The sequence below is a fragment of the Gekko japonicus genome, unplaced genomic scaffold (assembly GCF_001447785.1).
Source record: "Gekko japonicus isolate JY-2015 unplaced genomic scaffold, Gekko_japonicus_V1.1 scaffold2, whole genome shotgun sequence".
Classification (NCBI taxonomy): Eukaryota; Metazoa; Chordata; class Lepidosauria; order Squamata; family Gekkonidae; genus Gekko; species Gekko japonicus.
In genome coordinates this window covers 4,000,886-4,015,728 of record NW_015175358.1, presented here as the reverse complement: position 1 = coordinate 4,015,728, position 14,843 = coordinate 4,000,886, and the positions used below count along the sequence as shown (strand labels likewise).

Below are 14,843 nucleotides of genomic sequence, written 5' to 3'. Positions count from 1 at the left end.
ATTGGTCAGTGCTTAGGGCACCAGTGAGCCTTAATCCGCCCCTGGCAATAGTGCAGTATTTCCCTCTTCCCTTTCAAGAGCTAAGTTGTTGAAAGCTGTACCTAAGGGGGACAATTTACATGGACAATGGGCTAGGAGTAGATCAGCTGGGAATGAAAAATATGGTTTATTGTTTAATCCCCCCCTTTCTTCCTTTTAGCTCCCTCCCCATAGTTTATACTCCCTTTCTTTGTCAAAATTTTAAGTATTTGTTACATGTGTTGTTATAAATCAAATAAATGGAAACAGTTCTTAAAACCAAGAAACTAAGGAGACCTGGAGCTAGTTTATTTCCTTTTTATTCCACCAAAATGTAGGTATCCTATATTTTTAATTCACTTGGTTTGAAATTAAATGGTGTTTGATCCCAAGTAGGACTGAAGAACAACAAACAAGCAAAACCCTCCTAATCTTGGATTTTAGGATCACCTTGGTAATGGACAAAGAGTGGTCTGTTAAGATCTTGCTCAGTAATTACTTCTCCTGGTAGTGAAAGTGAAACAGGCCCAAATCTGTGGTCAGAAGTTTAAACAAAGGAAAGAGGTGAGGAACAGATTCTCAGACTATGCTTCACTCCATTCTTCTGGAACAGAATAGCTTGAAGTGTTCTCTGTCTTTCTGAGCTGGAGCCCCCTCTCTCTGCCTTTGTAATCGCTTGACAATACAGGAGTAAAAATAACCAGCCTGCATCTGCAGAGAGATAAAAGTTTGCCTTTTGTGTCTCTATGGGCAGTGGGACAGCAGCACCAATGGAGCTGTGTGGATATGACACATGGGAATTTCTGACATATCTCTCCCTACCCTGACCTTGACAGACACAATAAAAAGGGGCTTCCCAGAACCTGCACACACAGTCACTCAGCCCCGTGGCCAAGGTTGGTAATAAAGAGCATGTATGTGTTGCATGTTTGTTCTGTACTATTAACCTGTTTCCATTAGCACGGAAAAACAAAGAGAGAGGAGAGAGAGAGAGAGAAACAGGAAGCATGTGTCTGGAGTGCTAATTCAAGAGCGGTGGAGCAGGGGTGGTGTGTTCAAAGGCACAGACGGAAGGAAAATGCACATTTATGAAGATATACATTGACTGAACAAACATTAGTGCATGCCATAGATGTAGCGTTTTACCATGTATGATAAGAATACTATTTTTTGCCTGTAGCTTCTGTTATTCAGAACCATTGCAGCAGCTGCCTACAAAGTGATTAGTGGTGGTACCACAAGGGTTGACGGCCTAGCCGCAGTTGCCAGTAAGAGCCCTGTTTTCCTAGGGCTTTTGCAAAAGTACTGGTTACATCGAGCCACCTTCGCATTTAGTTTAGTGGCACTCATCGTAACAATGGGGGCTTCAGCCCGTCACCTTTACCACAGATGTACTAGCAAATATACAGATGTCAGCTCAATCAGAGTTAAAGCACAGTGACATCTACAAGGCGTGAACTGGCATAGGTAGTGGAGGCTAGAACACAGAGCATGATCTATGGATGGACTTATCTCAGCAGCTTCCAGGGATTTCCTGCAAGTAATGACAGTCTGGTAAAGATTGATCTTGTTCTGCAATGTGCTTTTTAAGTTCTTAAGCAAGAATTGCACGCTCAAGATCCCCTAGCACAGATTAGTTCTTTCTGAACAGTGAAAATACCTTGGAATTCTTGCTTTGTAAATTTAAAAACGCATTGGTGAACCCAATAAATTCTAGCTTTAAAAAATTTGGACCAGGGAAGTCTGAAGGCAATCCACCTGTGCACAACAGGTTTAAATGGGAAAATTGTTTCAATCTATATTATCATTAAAGGCATGATGAAGAGTGTAACGAACTTGTTGATGTAGCTGTTATTTATTAGGCTTGAGCCATGATGTGGGCTTGTACTGGATGGCTGCCTTTGGTGTAGTAGCAGAAAATGAGCAGCTGATCCAGTAGAGAGACGGGACTTAACTCTGGTTAGATGTAGACAGGTTGATGTGTTGTAGCCCACCAAAACTTGCGCAACTCAGCCCACATTCACTGTACTCAGCACTGGAGGAATCTTTACATACTTAGGAGAAAAAGAGGATGGAGAGCATTTTCTTGGGCGCATTAAATTAATGCTATATATTAATACTGTGATTGATTCTTGGACTGACATCCTGTTTCTCTTCTTCTCAATGTTTCTAGAGTGTATCTTGCCTGCTTGCTGCTGTCCAAAATTTCTCCTTCCAGTCGGCAAAATGTCTGCTCATATGTTAGACATGAGTGAGTTTGGGGAGTCCGCTGAATACCTCCGAAAAAGTTATGAGGAACAGATGAGATATCAGAATCTCCCATTTGATGGTAAGAAAACATTTGTGGTTAGCAATAGGGTTGATACCATGCTTTCCGCTGCTTTCCTTCCCAGTGTTGCTGTCTCCAGGGGAACCATAGCATTGTTTCATCTCATTTTCCTACAAATGCCATGCATTTTCATGCAAGCAATGGAGATTTCTGCTCAACATATCTCCACCTGTGGTGCAAATTAGCTTTAATTAAATAAAGCCACTAAGAAGGTTGTCTAGTCCAGATCTTGAACAGGTTATTTCTTTTTACAATTGGAAGTTGCATAAACCTGTAGCAGGTGCAGCCTCTCCCATTATTCCACTTTGTTTTGTTATGTTGGGGTTCCTGCAGATTGGAAAGTGAGTGGCCCTTTCCCTCTTTCCTCCCATCTCTTATATACATTGTGTAGATGGTAGTGCTACTTTTGTGGGGGGTGGTTAGATTCTTCCATGAACAGACCTCTGTGTAGTCTGAGACAACTATAACCATACCTAGGGAAATGTTTATTTGAGTGTAGTTTCCAGACCTGTGTATAATTGGCTCCTGGGTGCCTGGTCATCATTGCAACTATACAAAGGGATGCTGATATGACTGAGATAATTATTGTAACTACACCACTGTGGTAGTGGGGCATCAAATTGAAACAGTACTTCTGGAATGACTATATGAGATAGAAATGCTTGATTACTAGAAACATATGGAGAATTTTTGTCCAGGAAACTGTTACATAGGCTTTTGTCATGTGAAGATAAATCGAGTTTACAGCAGGATTTGGCACTATATTCTTTACGTACACCTTTCTACCGCTGCCATTATCATATTTCATGTGAGTGGTTCTATTATCCTTGCAACAGCCTTACATGATCTAAGAATGATCTTGTTTGCTTCAGAATAAATATCTGAAGGCTCATGCACAAAGAATACAGAGCATAATGCTTTTGTTTCTCCTAAAATAAATTTCCCACCTGACTCAGCTCTTGCGGGTAGAAGTGTCAGACAAATCCAGAAAGATAAATACATGGAGATGCTCCTGGGCAAAATGTAGAAGAGCCTTTGGGCATCAGTGCTGGAAATTATGGCGCTTCTGGATTGACCTGAGGCAAACATCACAGTGTCCAGTTCGATGGCTCAATTTTTAAAAATCAAATCCTGAAAATATTAATCTGTTATTAATATATCTGTTAAGCTATTTTTAGTTAGGGTATTTTATTTAGTTATGTGATGCATTTATACTGAGCCCCAGATTTGACTGAACAGATTTGACTGAGTAAACACCATTGTGCCCAACTTGACAGTTCTAGAAATTTCTGATTGAGCCTTGAAATGGCTACTCCCACCTATTATTAATATACATGTTAATTTGTTTTTATTCAGGGCATTTACTGATTTGAAGTATTTACATCCTGTTTTTCTCCTAGATTTGCTCTCATATACCTTGCACTCTCAATCGTTTGGTTCCTGGGGTGATTAATAATTAAGCAGCCTAGCTATTTTCATTATAGTTGCAGCCAGGGCTTTTTCTTTTTTTAAGAGGTGCCAGAACTCTCAAGAGGTAAATGAAGTTTTCAATCTGTATACTGAAAAATCATGAACATTTTAAAAAGAATGTTGTCAAAGAGGTTCTGGAACTCTGTTCTGGTGCATTCCCCCAGAAAAAAAGCCCTGGTTGCATCCAATTATCTCTCTTGTACTATTCTAGATTAGTGGTCACTCTGTTCAGGCATGCAAAAATGTACCTTGGGTAGAACTGAAACAAAATGTTGCACACAATTTTAAACAGGACTGTGTGTTTGTGTTAAGTGGCATCAAGTCATTTCTGATTTATGGCAACCCAATGAATTAATGTAATCCAAAATGTCCTGTCGTTAACAGCCTTGCTCAGGTCTTGCAAACTAAAGGCTGTGGCTTCCTTGATTGTATCAATCTATCTCATGTTGGTTCTTCTTCTTTTCCTGTTGCCTTCTTCCTAGCATTATTGTCTTTTCCCGGAACTCTTATCTTCTCATTATGTGACCAAAGTACAATAGCTTCTGTTTGGTCATTTTAGCTTCTAGGGAGAGTTCAGGCCTGATTTGATCTACAATCTACTTACTTATCTTTTCGGTGGTCCATGGTATCCATAAAACTCTCCTCCAACATCATATTTCAAAAAAATATACTTTCTTCCTGTCAGCTTTCTTCATTGTTCAACTTTCACACCCATACATAGTAATTGGGAATACCGTGGCATGAATTAATTTGATCTTGATCGTCAGCAACACATTCTTACACTTAAGAATCTGCTCCTTCATGGCTGCTCTTCCCAGTCTCAATCTCCTTCTGATTTCTTGGTGGCAGTCTCTATTTTTGTTGTGAATGGAGCCAAGGAATAGAAAGTCTTGAACAATTTCAATTTCTTCATTGTCATTTTGTGTTTAATTTAGCTAGTCCATATTGTAATTGACATGGGAAAACTACTGCGAATGGCAAAAAAGAAAAGAAAACAACCCCATGGTTTTCCTAAGTGTTGTGTTTTCTCTTTTGGGGACCATAAAGGGAAGAAGCGGGCCTGGGTTCCAGATGAAAAGGCGGCCTATATTGAGGTTGAAATCAAAGAATCTTCTGGTGGCAAAGTCACTGTGGAGACTCCAGATAAAAAGGTAAGCAATGATTTTTGAGTATGCTTGTGTAAACTATCTGCCCATCTCTTAGAGGCTAATCAGTGGTCAACAAACATGGACCCTCTACATGCCTTTACTACAGCTGAAAGACTTATCTTACACCATTGGAGAGATAAGTGCCCACCTCCTGTAAATCAGTGGATCAAGGACCTTACAATTTTATCAGTATTTGAATGTATGGCATATAGATGACAGTTGCATAGGGATGCTGGATTTTTGGTATTTGGAAATCTTTTATAGAAACCTATGTGTAGATTTGCTTCCACTGTCATTATATTTTACTCCCACTTTAAATAAAAAGAAAAAAGAAAAGAAAAGGGGTAAGCAATTTCCCAACAGATACACAAGCATAAAAAAGCAAGATATCAAGAAGTGTCTATATGTCATCATGTGGAAGAGGAAAGAAGGAAGAAGTTGCTTGGATCCTAACCCTTTTTTCTGTTTCTGATGTCCTGTCCTGAGGGGTGCTTTCACACACACTAACTAATGCATTTTCAATCCACTTTCAATGCACTTTGCAACTGGATTTTATTGTGTGAAATGGCAAAATCCACTTGCAAACAGTCACTGAAGTGGATTGAAACTGCATTATTGAGTATGAGTGAAAGCCTGGTGGTCCATTGCAGAACTTCTCTCCAAGAGACGACAGTGCTGTGGAAATGGAAGTTACTAGAATAAGATCTACGCCAGAGTATTTAAGCATGGTGTATTGTCAGATTTGTGCTGATAAGAAGATACAACATATGAGAAGATCCTGCTAGATCAAACCAGTGGTCCATCTAGTCCATTGTCCTGTCTCATACAGTGGCCAACAAGTTATTCTGGAGGGCCAACAACGGACGATAGAAGCCAAGGCCTTCCCCTGGTGTTGCTTCCTGGCTCTGGTATTCAGAGGTTTATTGCCTCTGAATGTGGAGGTTCTCTTTAGTCGCTATGGCTAGTAGCCACTGGAAGACCTATTTTCCATGAATCTAATTGCCTTTTCCGGGAGCTGTGGTGGCTCAAGTGGTTAAGACGCTGAACTGCAGGCTGTGGAAGGTCGGCAGTTCAGCAGTTCAAGACCCGAGTTGCTGCATGACGGAGTGAGCTCCCGTCTCTAGTTCCAGCTCCTGCCAACCTAGCAGTTCGAAAGCAAGAAATTGCAAGTAGATAAATAGGTACCACTTTGGTGGGAAGGTAACAGCGTTCCGTGCACCTTGGTGTTTAGTCATGCCGGCCACATGACCACGGAAACGTCTTCGGACAGTGCTGGCTCTTCGGCTTTGAAACGGAGATGAGCACCGCAACCCTAGAGTCAGACTCGACTGGCTTTCAAGCAAGGGAACCTTTACCTTTACCTTTAATTGCCTTTTCAAGCTGGCTATGCCTCTGGTTATTAGGACATCTGACTGTACATCCTTCTGAAACAATCAAGAATTAAGACGAGTTCTTTTGTCAAATGAACAATGCAGTTGGACATCCCCCATGGCTCCATGCTTTGCTGCTTCACGAATGGGAAGATAGTGTGTGTGCATATGTGTGTGATGGTGTGATATACTGCAAGTGTTCACCACTTCTACACTATTGGGAATAACCACATCGTTGGTTAGTTCTCACCCAAATAACCCAGCCTCCCTCATAATCTCGGTTAAATGCTACTACAACAGCTGGTAATGGAACTAAAGGGGGTCAGTGGTCACAGTACTTTTGATGTGAGAGCCAGCCCTCACTCAATCAGATAATACTGCTACTAAGAGTAATACTTCAAAATCTATACAGTGGTTTATCCTAAGCACACAAAATGTTTCACACATATCATTTCAACAGCAAAAACAAAAACGACAGAAATGCTAAACCATAAATAAAATAAGTCTGTTGTCTAAGAAAGCTATAATTTTGGTAAGAGACTTTCTGTACATCTCAGGGATTTAAAACAATCCCTTTAAGCAATGATGTTGCAAGAATAATAGTGAAGTTCCTCTATCCTTTAAACTAATTAATTTCAGCAGTTAACAACAATATTAATGGTCTGCCTTCTTCAGCCAATGCCTACAATGGCCAATTATCCAGCTAGTGTCAGGAAAGGATAGAAAAGAAAAATAGGCTATGTTTGCTCTCAGGCTATGTACCATCAAATTTACTACAGAATTTATCACAAGAACAGGAAACAGCTCAATTATTTTTGTTAGTATTCAAGGGCTCTCAATTTGTTTTCAGTTTCAACAAGCTAAATGTCTATTCAAAATGAGCTTGTATTTATTCTGAACTCTTTCTTCTAAGTCTAATCATCATCATCATCACTGAAGACTTTTCAAGTCACTACAGCCATTTTATACCAGTGTAATGCAGCCTGCAGTATTTCTTGATAAAAGTAGAATCACACCGTAGTGTATAGTCAAGCAACAAAACCTTAATGTCTGGGTTTAATTTCTGTAGAGCTCTAGCTGCTTTGCCTAAGCATAGATTATGCCAATGTAAATGGGAATAAATTCCATCTCACAATAAATTTATAAATTTCCAATCTTAATACTTCACCGACAGGTTTTTTATTGCATTATCTATGCAAAGAAACACATATCTCTTCAAAGAAATGGGCTAGACACTCTCTTGTCTTAACAAAAATGAAATTGCCGAACTCAGAGAACCTGTTGCATATTTTAGTATAACAGTATATCAACATAACACTATTAAATTGCTAATTAAAAAAAAATGAGGGAAATCTGCTGTCTGGAAGCGCAATCACTGCTGCACTGTATTAGCAGCTGTGCTAGCAACAGGGAAACGACGCAAGCCTGTCCCTGTGTGGAAAACACCAAACTCTCGCTATGTGCCTCATCAAGACTTCTAGTTGCTTAGTTTTGTTTTTAGACACCAGACGTGTCTGCCTAATTAAGCTTACACTGGTAAGGTTGTTTTCTTTTCATATGAGCAGTAACATTTGTTAAAGACAGTTCGTTCTCCTCAGGCACAGATGTGTAATATGATAGTTATTCCAATTCTTGGATTTATAAGATCAAACTAATTCCAGTTATTATAAGTAATGAACTGTACACTTCAGCTGTTTTGTCTAAATAACCCCACACTTTCCTGATTAAAATTCTGTGGCATATTATTTTGTTTAGGTTATATTTATCTGTATAAATATGACAGCGCCAGCCGCCTTAGAGCCACAGGAGCAATTGCAGTACAATTACAGGAGTCACGCCAAGATGTGACCGACTTATCCAATATCTAAGGCTCCGCTCTTGAAAGTCGATGGGATTTACTTCCAAGTAAACATGCGTAGGATTGTGTTGACAGTCATTGCTCAATAAAGCATTGGGATCAACAGTCTGTTTTGCTATGTTTCCAGCCTAGTGCTGAGAGCCTGAAAATTAATGGAAAGTGGTTTCTGCAGAATGGTCATTACCACATTAGGAGTAACAAAATCTCAAAGAAAACCTTGTAGTCTAATAGAGTTTGAGAGGTCCAAAGGGTTGGCTGTTCTTATCCTCTGCACAAAACAAAGAGCTCTACAGTTAAGAATGCTTGACCAATGCCTACCTCATCCTTTCTTGGGAGAAAAATCAACAAAATAAATCCCCAGCCATCCAAAAGCAGCATTTCATTGCTGAACTCTCTTCTAATTAAGACTTCTCCTTGTAATATTTAACATCCTGAACCTGAAACAGAAAAGGTTGACTCCAAGATAACTCCCGCCTCCCACTGGCTCCTGGACCTTAAATCCTAGGAGTCAACTCAGGAGGCCACAGCTTGAGGATGGACACCCCTTATGCAAGCAGAACTATCTTCTACTCATTCAAGAGTTGTTATGGTTGCAGTCCAAGGACCAACCATGAAAGCTAAACAGTACCTTAGTCATCTAACTCTTTTTTGATACAAGAGAGAAATTACAGAAGGACTACCATCACCTTCATGCTCTGGTTATGAGATTCATAAGGCACTTAAGGGGATCCATCCACCCTCCAATTAGCCTTCTTCCAGTATAAGGAGACTTCCTCCAGTGTAACTAGAATCATAGAGTTGGACCTCCAGGGTCATCTAGTCCAACCGCTTGCACAATGTAGGAAATTCACAACTACCTGCCCCCACACCCCAGTGACCCCTGCTCCATGCCCAGAAGATGACAAGTGGCTCTTCCTTTAACATAAGAACCATTTAGGTTGGAAGAAGTCTCCTTAGAATTGAGGAAGGCTTCAGACTTGAGCCAAAGGAAAGGTGTGATATAAATATTTTAATAAACAAACAAACTTTTCTTGGCAGTGTGGTAGGATCCACTTTAATACTATTTTTCTTAAAGTGAACTGTGAGTTCTTACAGTTGGGAAGTTCTAACTTGACTACTGTTATTTCTAAAGTTTAAATTCATGTTAATATTGTATGTTTAAACCAAGCACATTGGGATGAACATGGCCAGTGGGGAAAACAGAATGTTACATTAGGTAGATGTCGGTTGGTCCGAAGATCCAGCAATTGTATTTCATGCTCTGTGGCTTGGCAGAGATAAAGAAAATAGAGAAGATTTGAAAGGTGCCTGGGATTGGCATTAATTAGTAGGATTAGAGTGAATGTGAGAGTGGGATGTTCAATTTATTAGCTATTTAGATATTTATACCCTGAGTTTATCCCTAGTGGGGACCCAAAGAAGCTTAAACATTTTATCCTCACAGCAGCAGCCTTGGGTGAGAGAGTGACTGGCTTGAAGTCACCCAGTGAGCTTCCGTGGTAGAGTGGGCATTTGAACCTGGGTCTCAAGTGGACACCCCAACTACTACGCACTGACTCCAGCCTTGGAACAAGCTGAACAAAGTGGTCCCAGTGCTGCAGGCACTGCTGCAGTTCACACTTGGGCTGTGGCAACAATGGCAACAGGTGTTGGGCCCTCCAGCACCAGTAGCCAGCATTGCTAGGGTGAATTGCCCTTGTATCACTGCCTACACTGCAGGGGCCTCTTGGCTTTGCTTACTCTTAGCCACCAGTGACCCGCCAGGGCAGCAGGCCACTGGGAACTTCCCCAATAAGTGAAAGGGTCAGGGGTGATATCTGAGTTTATGGAACTATTTGTTCAGTGTAAGAGGGGCGGATTCATTTCTCAGTTTCGTGAGTGGTTTTGTTCAATTCTTGCAGACTATCGTTGTTAACGAGGATGACATTCAGCAAATGAACCCTCCCAAATTTGACATGATTGAAGACATGGCAATGTTAACCCACCTTAATGAGGCCTCCGTGTTGCATAACCTGAAACGGCGTTATTCAAAATGGATGATCTATGTAAGTAAGAGAATATGACACTGCCTGAGAATGACAATAGCTGGAACAGAGCTCTCCCTGTTCATAAAAAGCAAGGGCTTGGCTCTTATTGGGCCATTCCCTCAGGCACAGTAGTAGCTCCTCTGACAGAATGGTTTTTCCATTTGAGGAGGAAGGAAGAGCAATTTTCGCCTGTTCTCCTACTGCTGAAGATCCCTAATTTGCCTCCAAAATGATTTGAGTCCATGAACCCAAAGGAGTATAATTTGTGGGGAGCAAAAAATGATCAGTGAGAGAGGGAGGGGGGGATGCCTTCCTCTAGCATGACCGCACTCAGTCTGCACAGGATTAAAGCCATATTTTCTCAGAAATTCCTTGCCATTCCAAATAGTGGTGAAATAGCATGTCATTAAATTCCTGTCATTTACCCTCTGCTCTATGATCTGAGAAATTTCTTCCTTTTTCTGCTTGCAAAGACATGAGGATAGTTTGGATCTTTGATGAACAAGAATCCAGAAATTTTCTTGAAATGCGTATTATTTTATTAGCAAATTCACTTGAGGGGGAACAGCAGCTAAATCATATGGCTAATTACCATGTGGGGTTTCTGTTTCATATTTCAATAAGGACTGAGAGAGGGACAAAGAGATTTCAGAATCATTGACTAGGTTAACAGCAAGGTTCAAAGCCCCTTTTTTGGATACAGTCAGCATTAAATTTCCCCCAAAGCAGCATATATTACAGGTATTTGACTTCGTCACTTCACTTCTTTGGTCCTGTCCACACTAGACCTTAAATCCTGGTTCAACCCTATCCCCGAACTTACATTCTATACTACATGCAAGTTCACCCCTGTAATTATCTCAGGGTATTTTTACATTCTACATTACACTTGAGTTCACCTCTGTAATTATCTCGGGGTATTTTTTGTTTCCATATTACATCGAGGTCACCCCAGTTTCGCCCCACACTTGTCCAGGGATGAGATCCAAGTGCAGGATTCACTAAATGCTTCATGGTAATCAGAGATAAGACGCTCTTGAGCAGTAATCACATGTAGCCTGAAATGTGGGTCAACAGTTGCCCCTTTCAGTCATTACCTTTTACCATGCATGTGTATAGAATGTGCTACATGCTATCCTCATGATACCTCCCTTGTCCCTTTCAGACAAATTGGATACTGCACATAATGGAGGGATCACAAGTAGCACATTCTCCCCATATGTGTTGTTAAACATAACAATTGAAAAGGGGTACGGGGTGTGTAGGATGGATGTGGAATAGCCCATGCCTGACCTGCCTAAATGGCTCCTCTATAACTAGAGGGAGAAAAATGGTAGCCATCTTACCATGCCTTTTCCTTCTCCTCAGACCTACTCAGGCTTGTTTTGTGTCACCATAAACCCATATAAATGGCTTCCAGTTTATACTCCTCCTGTCGTAGCTGCCTATAAGGGCAAGCGGAGATCTGAAGTCACGCCCCACATCTACTCCATTGCAGACAATGCCTACAATGACATGTTACGCAGTAAGTATCTCAGTCTTTCTCTTATAAAGTGCTTGTTGGAAAAGGAATTGGCTTAACATTATCTTTGGCACTCAGGAAGCAAAATGTGCAGCTACTTAGAACATTCCTTTTCCTCTTATAAAGTGCTTGTTGGAAAGGGAATTGGATTATCTTTGGCACTCAGGAAGCCAAATGTGCAGCTACTTAGAACATTCCTTTTTGAAGAATGCAGCTAATACCCTAAATAAATGTAAAACTTTTCTGACAGGAGCTCAGTGATGTTCTCCTGTTACAAGTATTGGATCCATACCTACACATGGGAAATAACTTGCTGGGGAAGAGAACAGAGCCCTTCCTCTCAGAGCCAGTGCAGACATAGTTTTTAAAAATATTTTTTATGTTTGCTTTTCTCTGTGTAAATTGATGTCAGAAACAGGAACATGTGGAATGCTACAAGGGTGGCTAGCCAAATGTAGCTTGCTACTTTTCTTTCTTTATGGGTGCTGCTCACAACTGCCATCTTCTGTGTTCCCACATCAGAGGTTAGACTGCTGATATGCCTAGGCCCCTCATGGAGTCTGTTTCTTACACAAATCAGCTAGCCGCAGGAACATTGTACCAGCACTCTAGCAAATTAAATATTAGAGTGCTGGTACAATGAACTATGAAACACATAGTACAGTTCACCCAGGTTGATGACTGCACCACTTCAGAATGCAGGAGTGGAGGTACGTATGCTTGAATGACCTATGTGTATGGAGCAACCTCTATGCATGTGAAGTGTAATCATGCTGGGAGGAACACTAGGCTAAAACCCTTCTCTTACATTTATAACTTTCATATATATACTGTTTGCATTCAAATATCCTTTTGTCATAGTCATTTGGTGAATATCATTTAATGAGCAAGATGCCCTTGAGATGATGGTAATGTTTATGGCAACATGGTTGTAGCTGAGGAGGAGTGTGTGTGAGTGCCCATCCCAACTTCCCCCATGCTTTTATTGGCATGTTATCCCATGTTCAAAGTAATGACTTGCATCCTAATACGTGCCCCTTACCTTACAGATCGTGAGAACCAATCCATGCTCATCACGTAAGTGAACATGTTGTTCTCTATACCATTATCTTTTTTCCTTCATAAGTGCAAGTGAACTGTAGGCAGAGGAAACTTTCCATCTCTCCCTGTCAGAAAAGTATAGCCAGGTTGTTTAGTCACACCACAGAATATCTAGGATCACGGGTACCTCTCTGCACTCCTCCCCTTTCAATTTGTCACATAAGCTGTCCCACATACACACCCAGGACAGATTTTCTGGCTGTTATATATCAACTAACAGCTGCTGCAACCCTCCCAGGAGTATACTGCCAATGAATGTTGGATAGAAAATTCCTGTCGGTGTGTGATTTCTCATACTTCCTGTCTGTACCATCTGTTTCTTTGGGCAACATGTTAAGTAGTTCCAAGGCAGAAATGTCTCATACGAAACCTAATTAAACTAATCCATGTCCCAAGCAAAGATCCTGAGGCACCCATGAACAAAGCTGAGTGAAGCTAGAGTAAGTCCTGCACTTCCTGTGACCCATCAAGCCAGGCCCTAGCCTTCTAACCATGCACTGTGTCTTGTCATGTGCTTGCCAAATTCTTCCTGCTGCTACTGGTCGAGGACTAAAGGCAGGTCTACCAAGTGTCTGGTGGGCTACTAAACCAGTGGCTGTTATTTCATTGGATGGGTGAATTAGAACTTGAATAGTAAAACTCTGCTCAATGGGAGTAACACATAGTACCTCTGGAGAAAGCCTCAGAAAGGCAGCTGGCAGTATGCCTGTTTGGAGAGAGCAAAAGGAAAGCAGGCTGAGTGATGTTGGTTGACAATAGCTTGAAAGAAGAATTTTGGGGTTCCAGAAGGGCTGGGGATACAGTGGTTTAAGAAGGGGGAGGATATTAGATGGACAAATCTGGAGAGGGAAGAAATGGGGAGAAATGAGAGACTGTGGGAAAGAAACAGCTGAGGCTAGATTGTGAAGAAACAGAAGGGACAAGACACATTAACTGGAATGGCCCTGGTAAGGAGGCTATATAAAGCCTTATCGGCTGCCAGAACCCCCCTGTTGTGTGTAGCCTTGGCCATGGCCTAATTAGGTAAAGCAGGGGCCGTTCGCTTGAGATGTTTGGCTCATGTCCTGCAGAGGCCTCACTCCCCCCCTCCCCCGCCCCGTGAGTGTGGCTCTTTGTGTGCTGGGATTACAATGGAAGAACAGCTAACTATAGGCATGAAATCAATGCCAAGCTAGTGCCAGAGGGCTTTGCAGACAGGAGGGTGAGACTAGCTTGCGTGATAAGGAATCCCAGACCCTGGAGCCACCCTGCTGGGCTTCGGCCAGAACTACTTATTTTGGGTTGTTTGGGTGGATTAAACTTTCTTGGGATTTACGTTGGAAAGAAAGGAAGATCTCTCCCCACTCCATCACCTCTTAAAAGGGGGAATTTTAAAAAGTGTTTTGGGCTTAACACAAATATGATGGTGCTTTCTCTGTACTCGTGGAGAATGGAAGGAATCCAAGTCAGAAAAGGAACCCAATCGTTCCTCAAGTGGTGTGAGGGGAAGCAGAGGGTAGAAGGTCAAGCACCTGGCATGCCCTCAAGGCCGTGCCTGGCCTTTCCTGGAGGACTGCTAACGACTTATGGCCCACTTACTCTTGCCCGTGGCAAACAGACCCATTAAGAAAGAACTGCTCAAGGGCAGCTGCCTCTGCCCCTATTCCTAGTCCATTGGCTCCAATAGAAAGTGCAGCTTGTAAATATTCTTTGTGCAGTATGAAGTTACAGTGCTTGCAAATGCACCAAGTCCAAAGTAAGGAAGAAGCCTCTTCATCATTAGACTTGGTAGCTCTGGGTTGGGAAATACCTGGAGGGACCTCAGCAGGTTATAATGCCATAGAATCCACCTTCCACGGCAGCCATTTCCTTCAGGGAAACTGATCTGGCATGTCTGGAGATCAGCTGTAACAGCAGGAAATCTCCATCTAGAGTTTTCCCCCCAGAGGTCACAAGCAGTCTTTCAGCACAACTAGGGTTGCCAACCCCCCCCCCCCCCGTTTGCCACCCCCCCCCCCAAC

At 41.8% G+C, this 14,843-nt stretch overlaps 1 protein-coding gene across 2 annotated transcripts in view; it reads left to right on the top strand.

The window, feature by feature from the left end:
- The first annotated feature begins 857 nt into the window (after positions 1-857).
- MYH7B (myosin, heavy chain 7B, cardiac muscle, beta) overlaps positions 858-14,843 on the top strand; it is a 59,568-nt gene continuing 45,582 nt past the window's right edge. For both annotated transcript variants that reach the window (XM_015425262.1, XM_015425263.1), the window contains exons 1-6: positions 858-914; positions 2,192-2,347; positions 4,865-4,968; positions 10,095-10,238; positions 11,589-11,745; positions 12,792-12,819. In XM_015425262.1, coding sequence (XP_015280748.1) covers positions 2,245-2,347; positions 4,865-4,968; positions 10,095-10,238; positions 11,589-11,745; positions 12,792-12,819 — 536 coding nt within the window. In that variant the 5' untranslated portion in view covers positions 858-914; positions 2,192-2,244. The remainder of the gene's footprint in view (positions 915-2,191; positions 2,348-4,864; positions 4,969-10,094; positions 10,239-11,588; positions 11,746-12,791; positions 12,820-14,843) is intronic.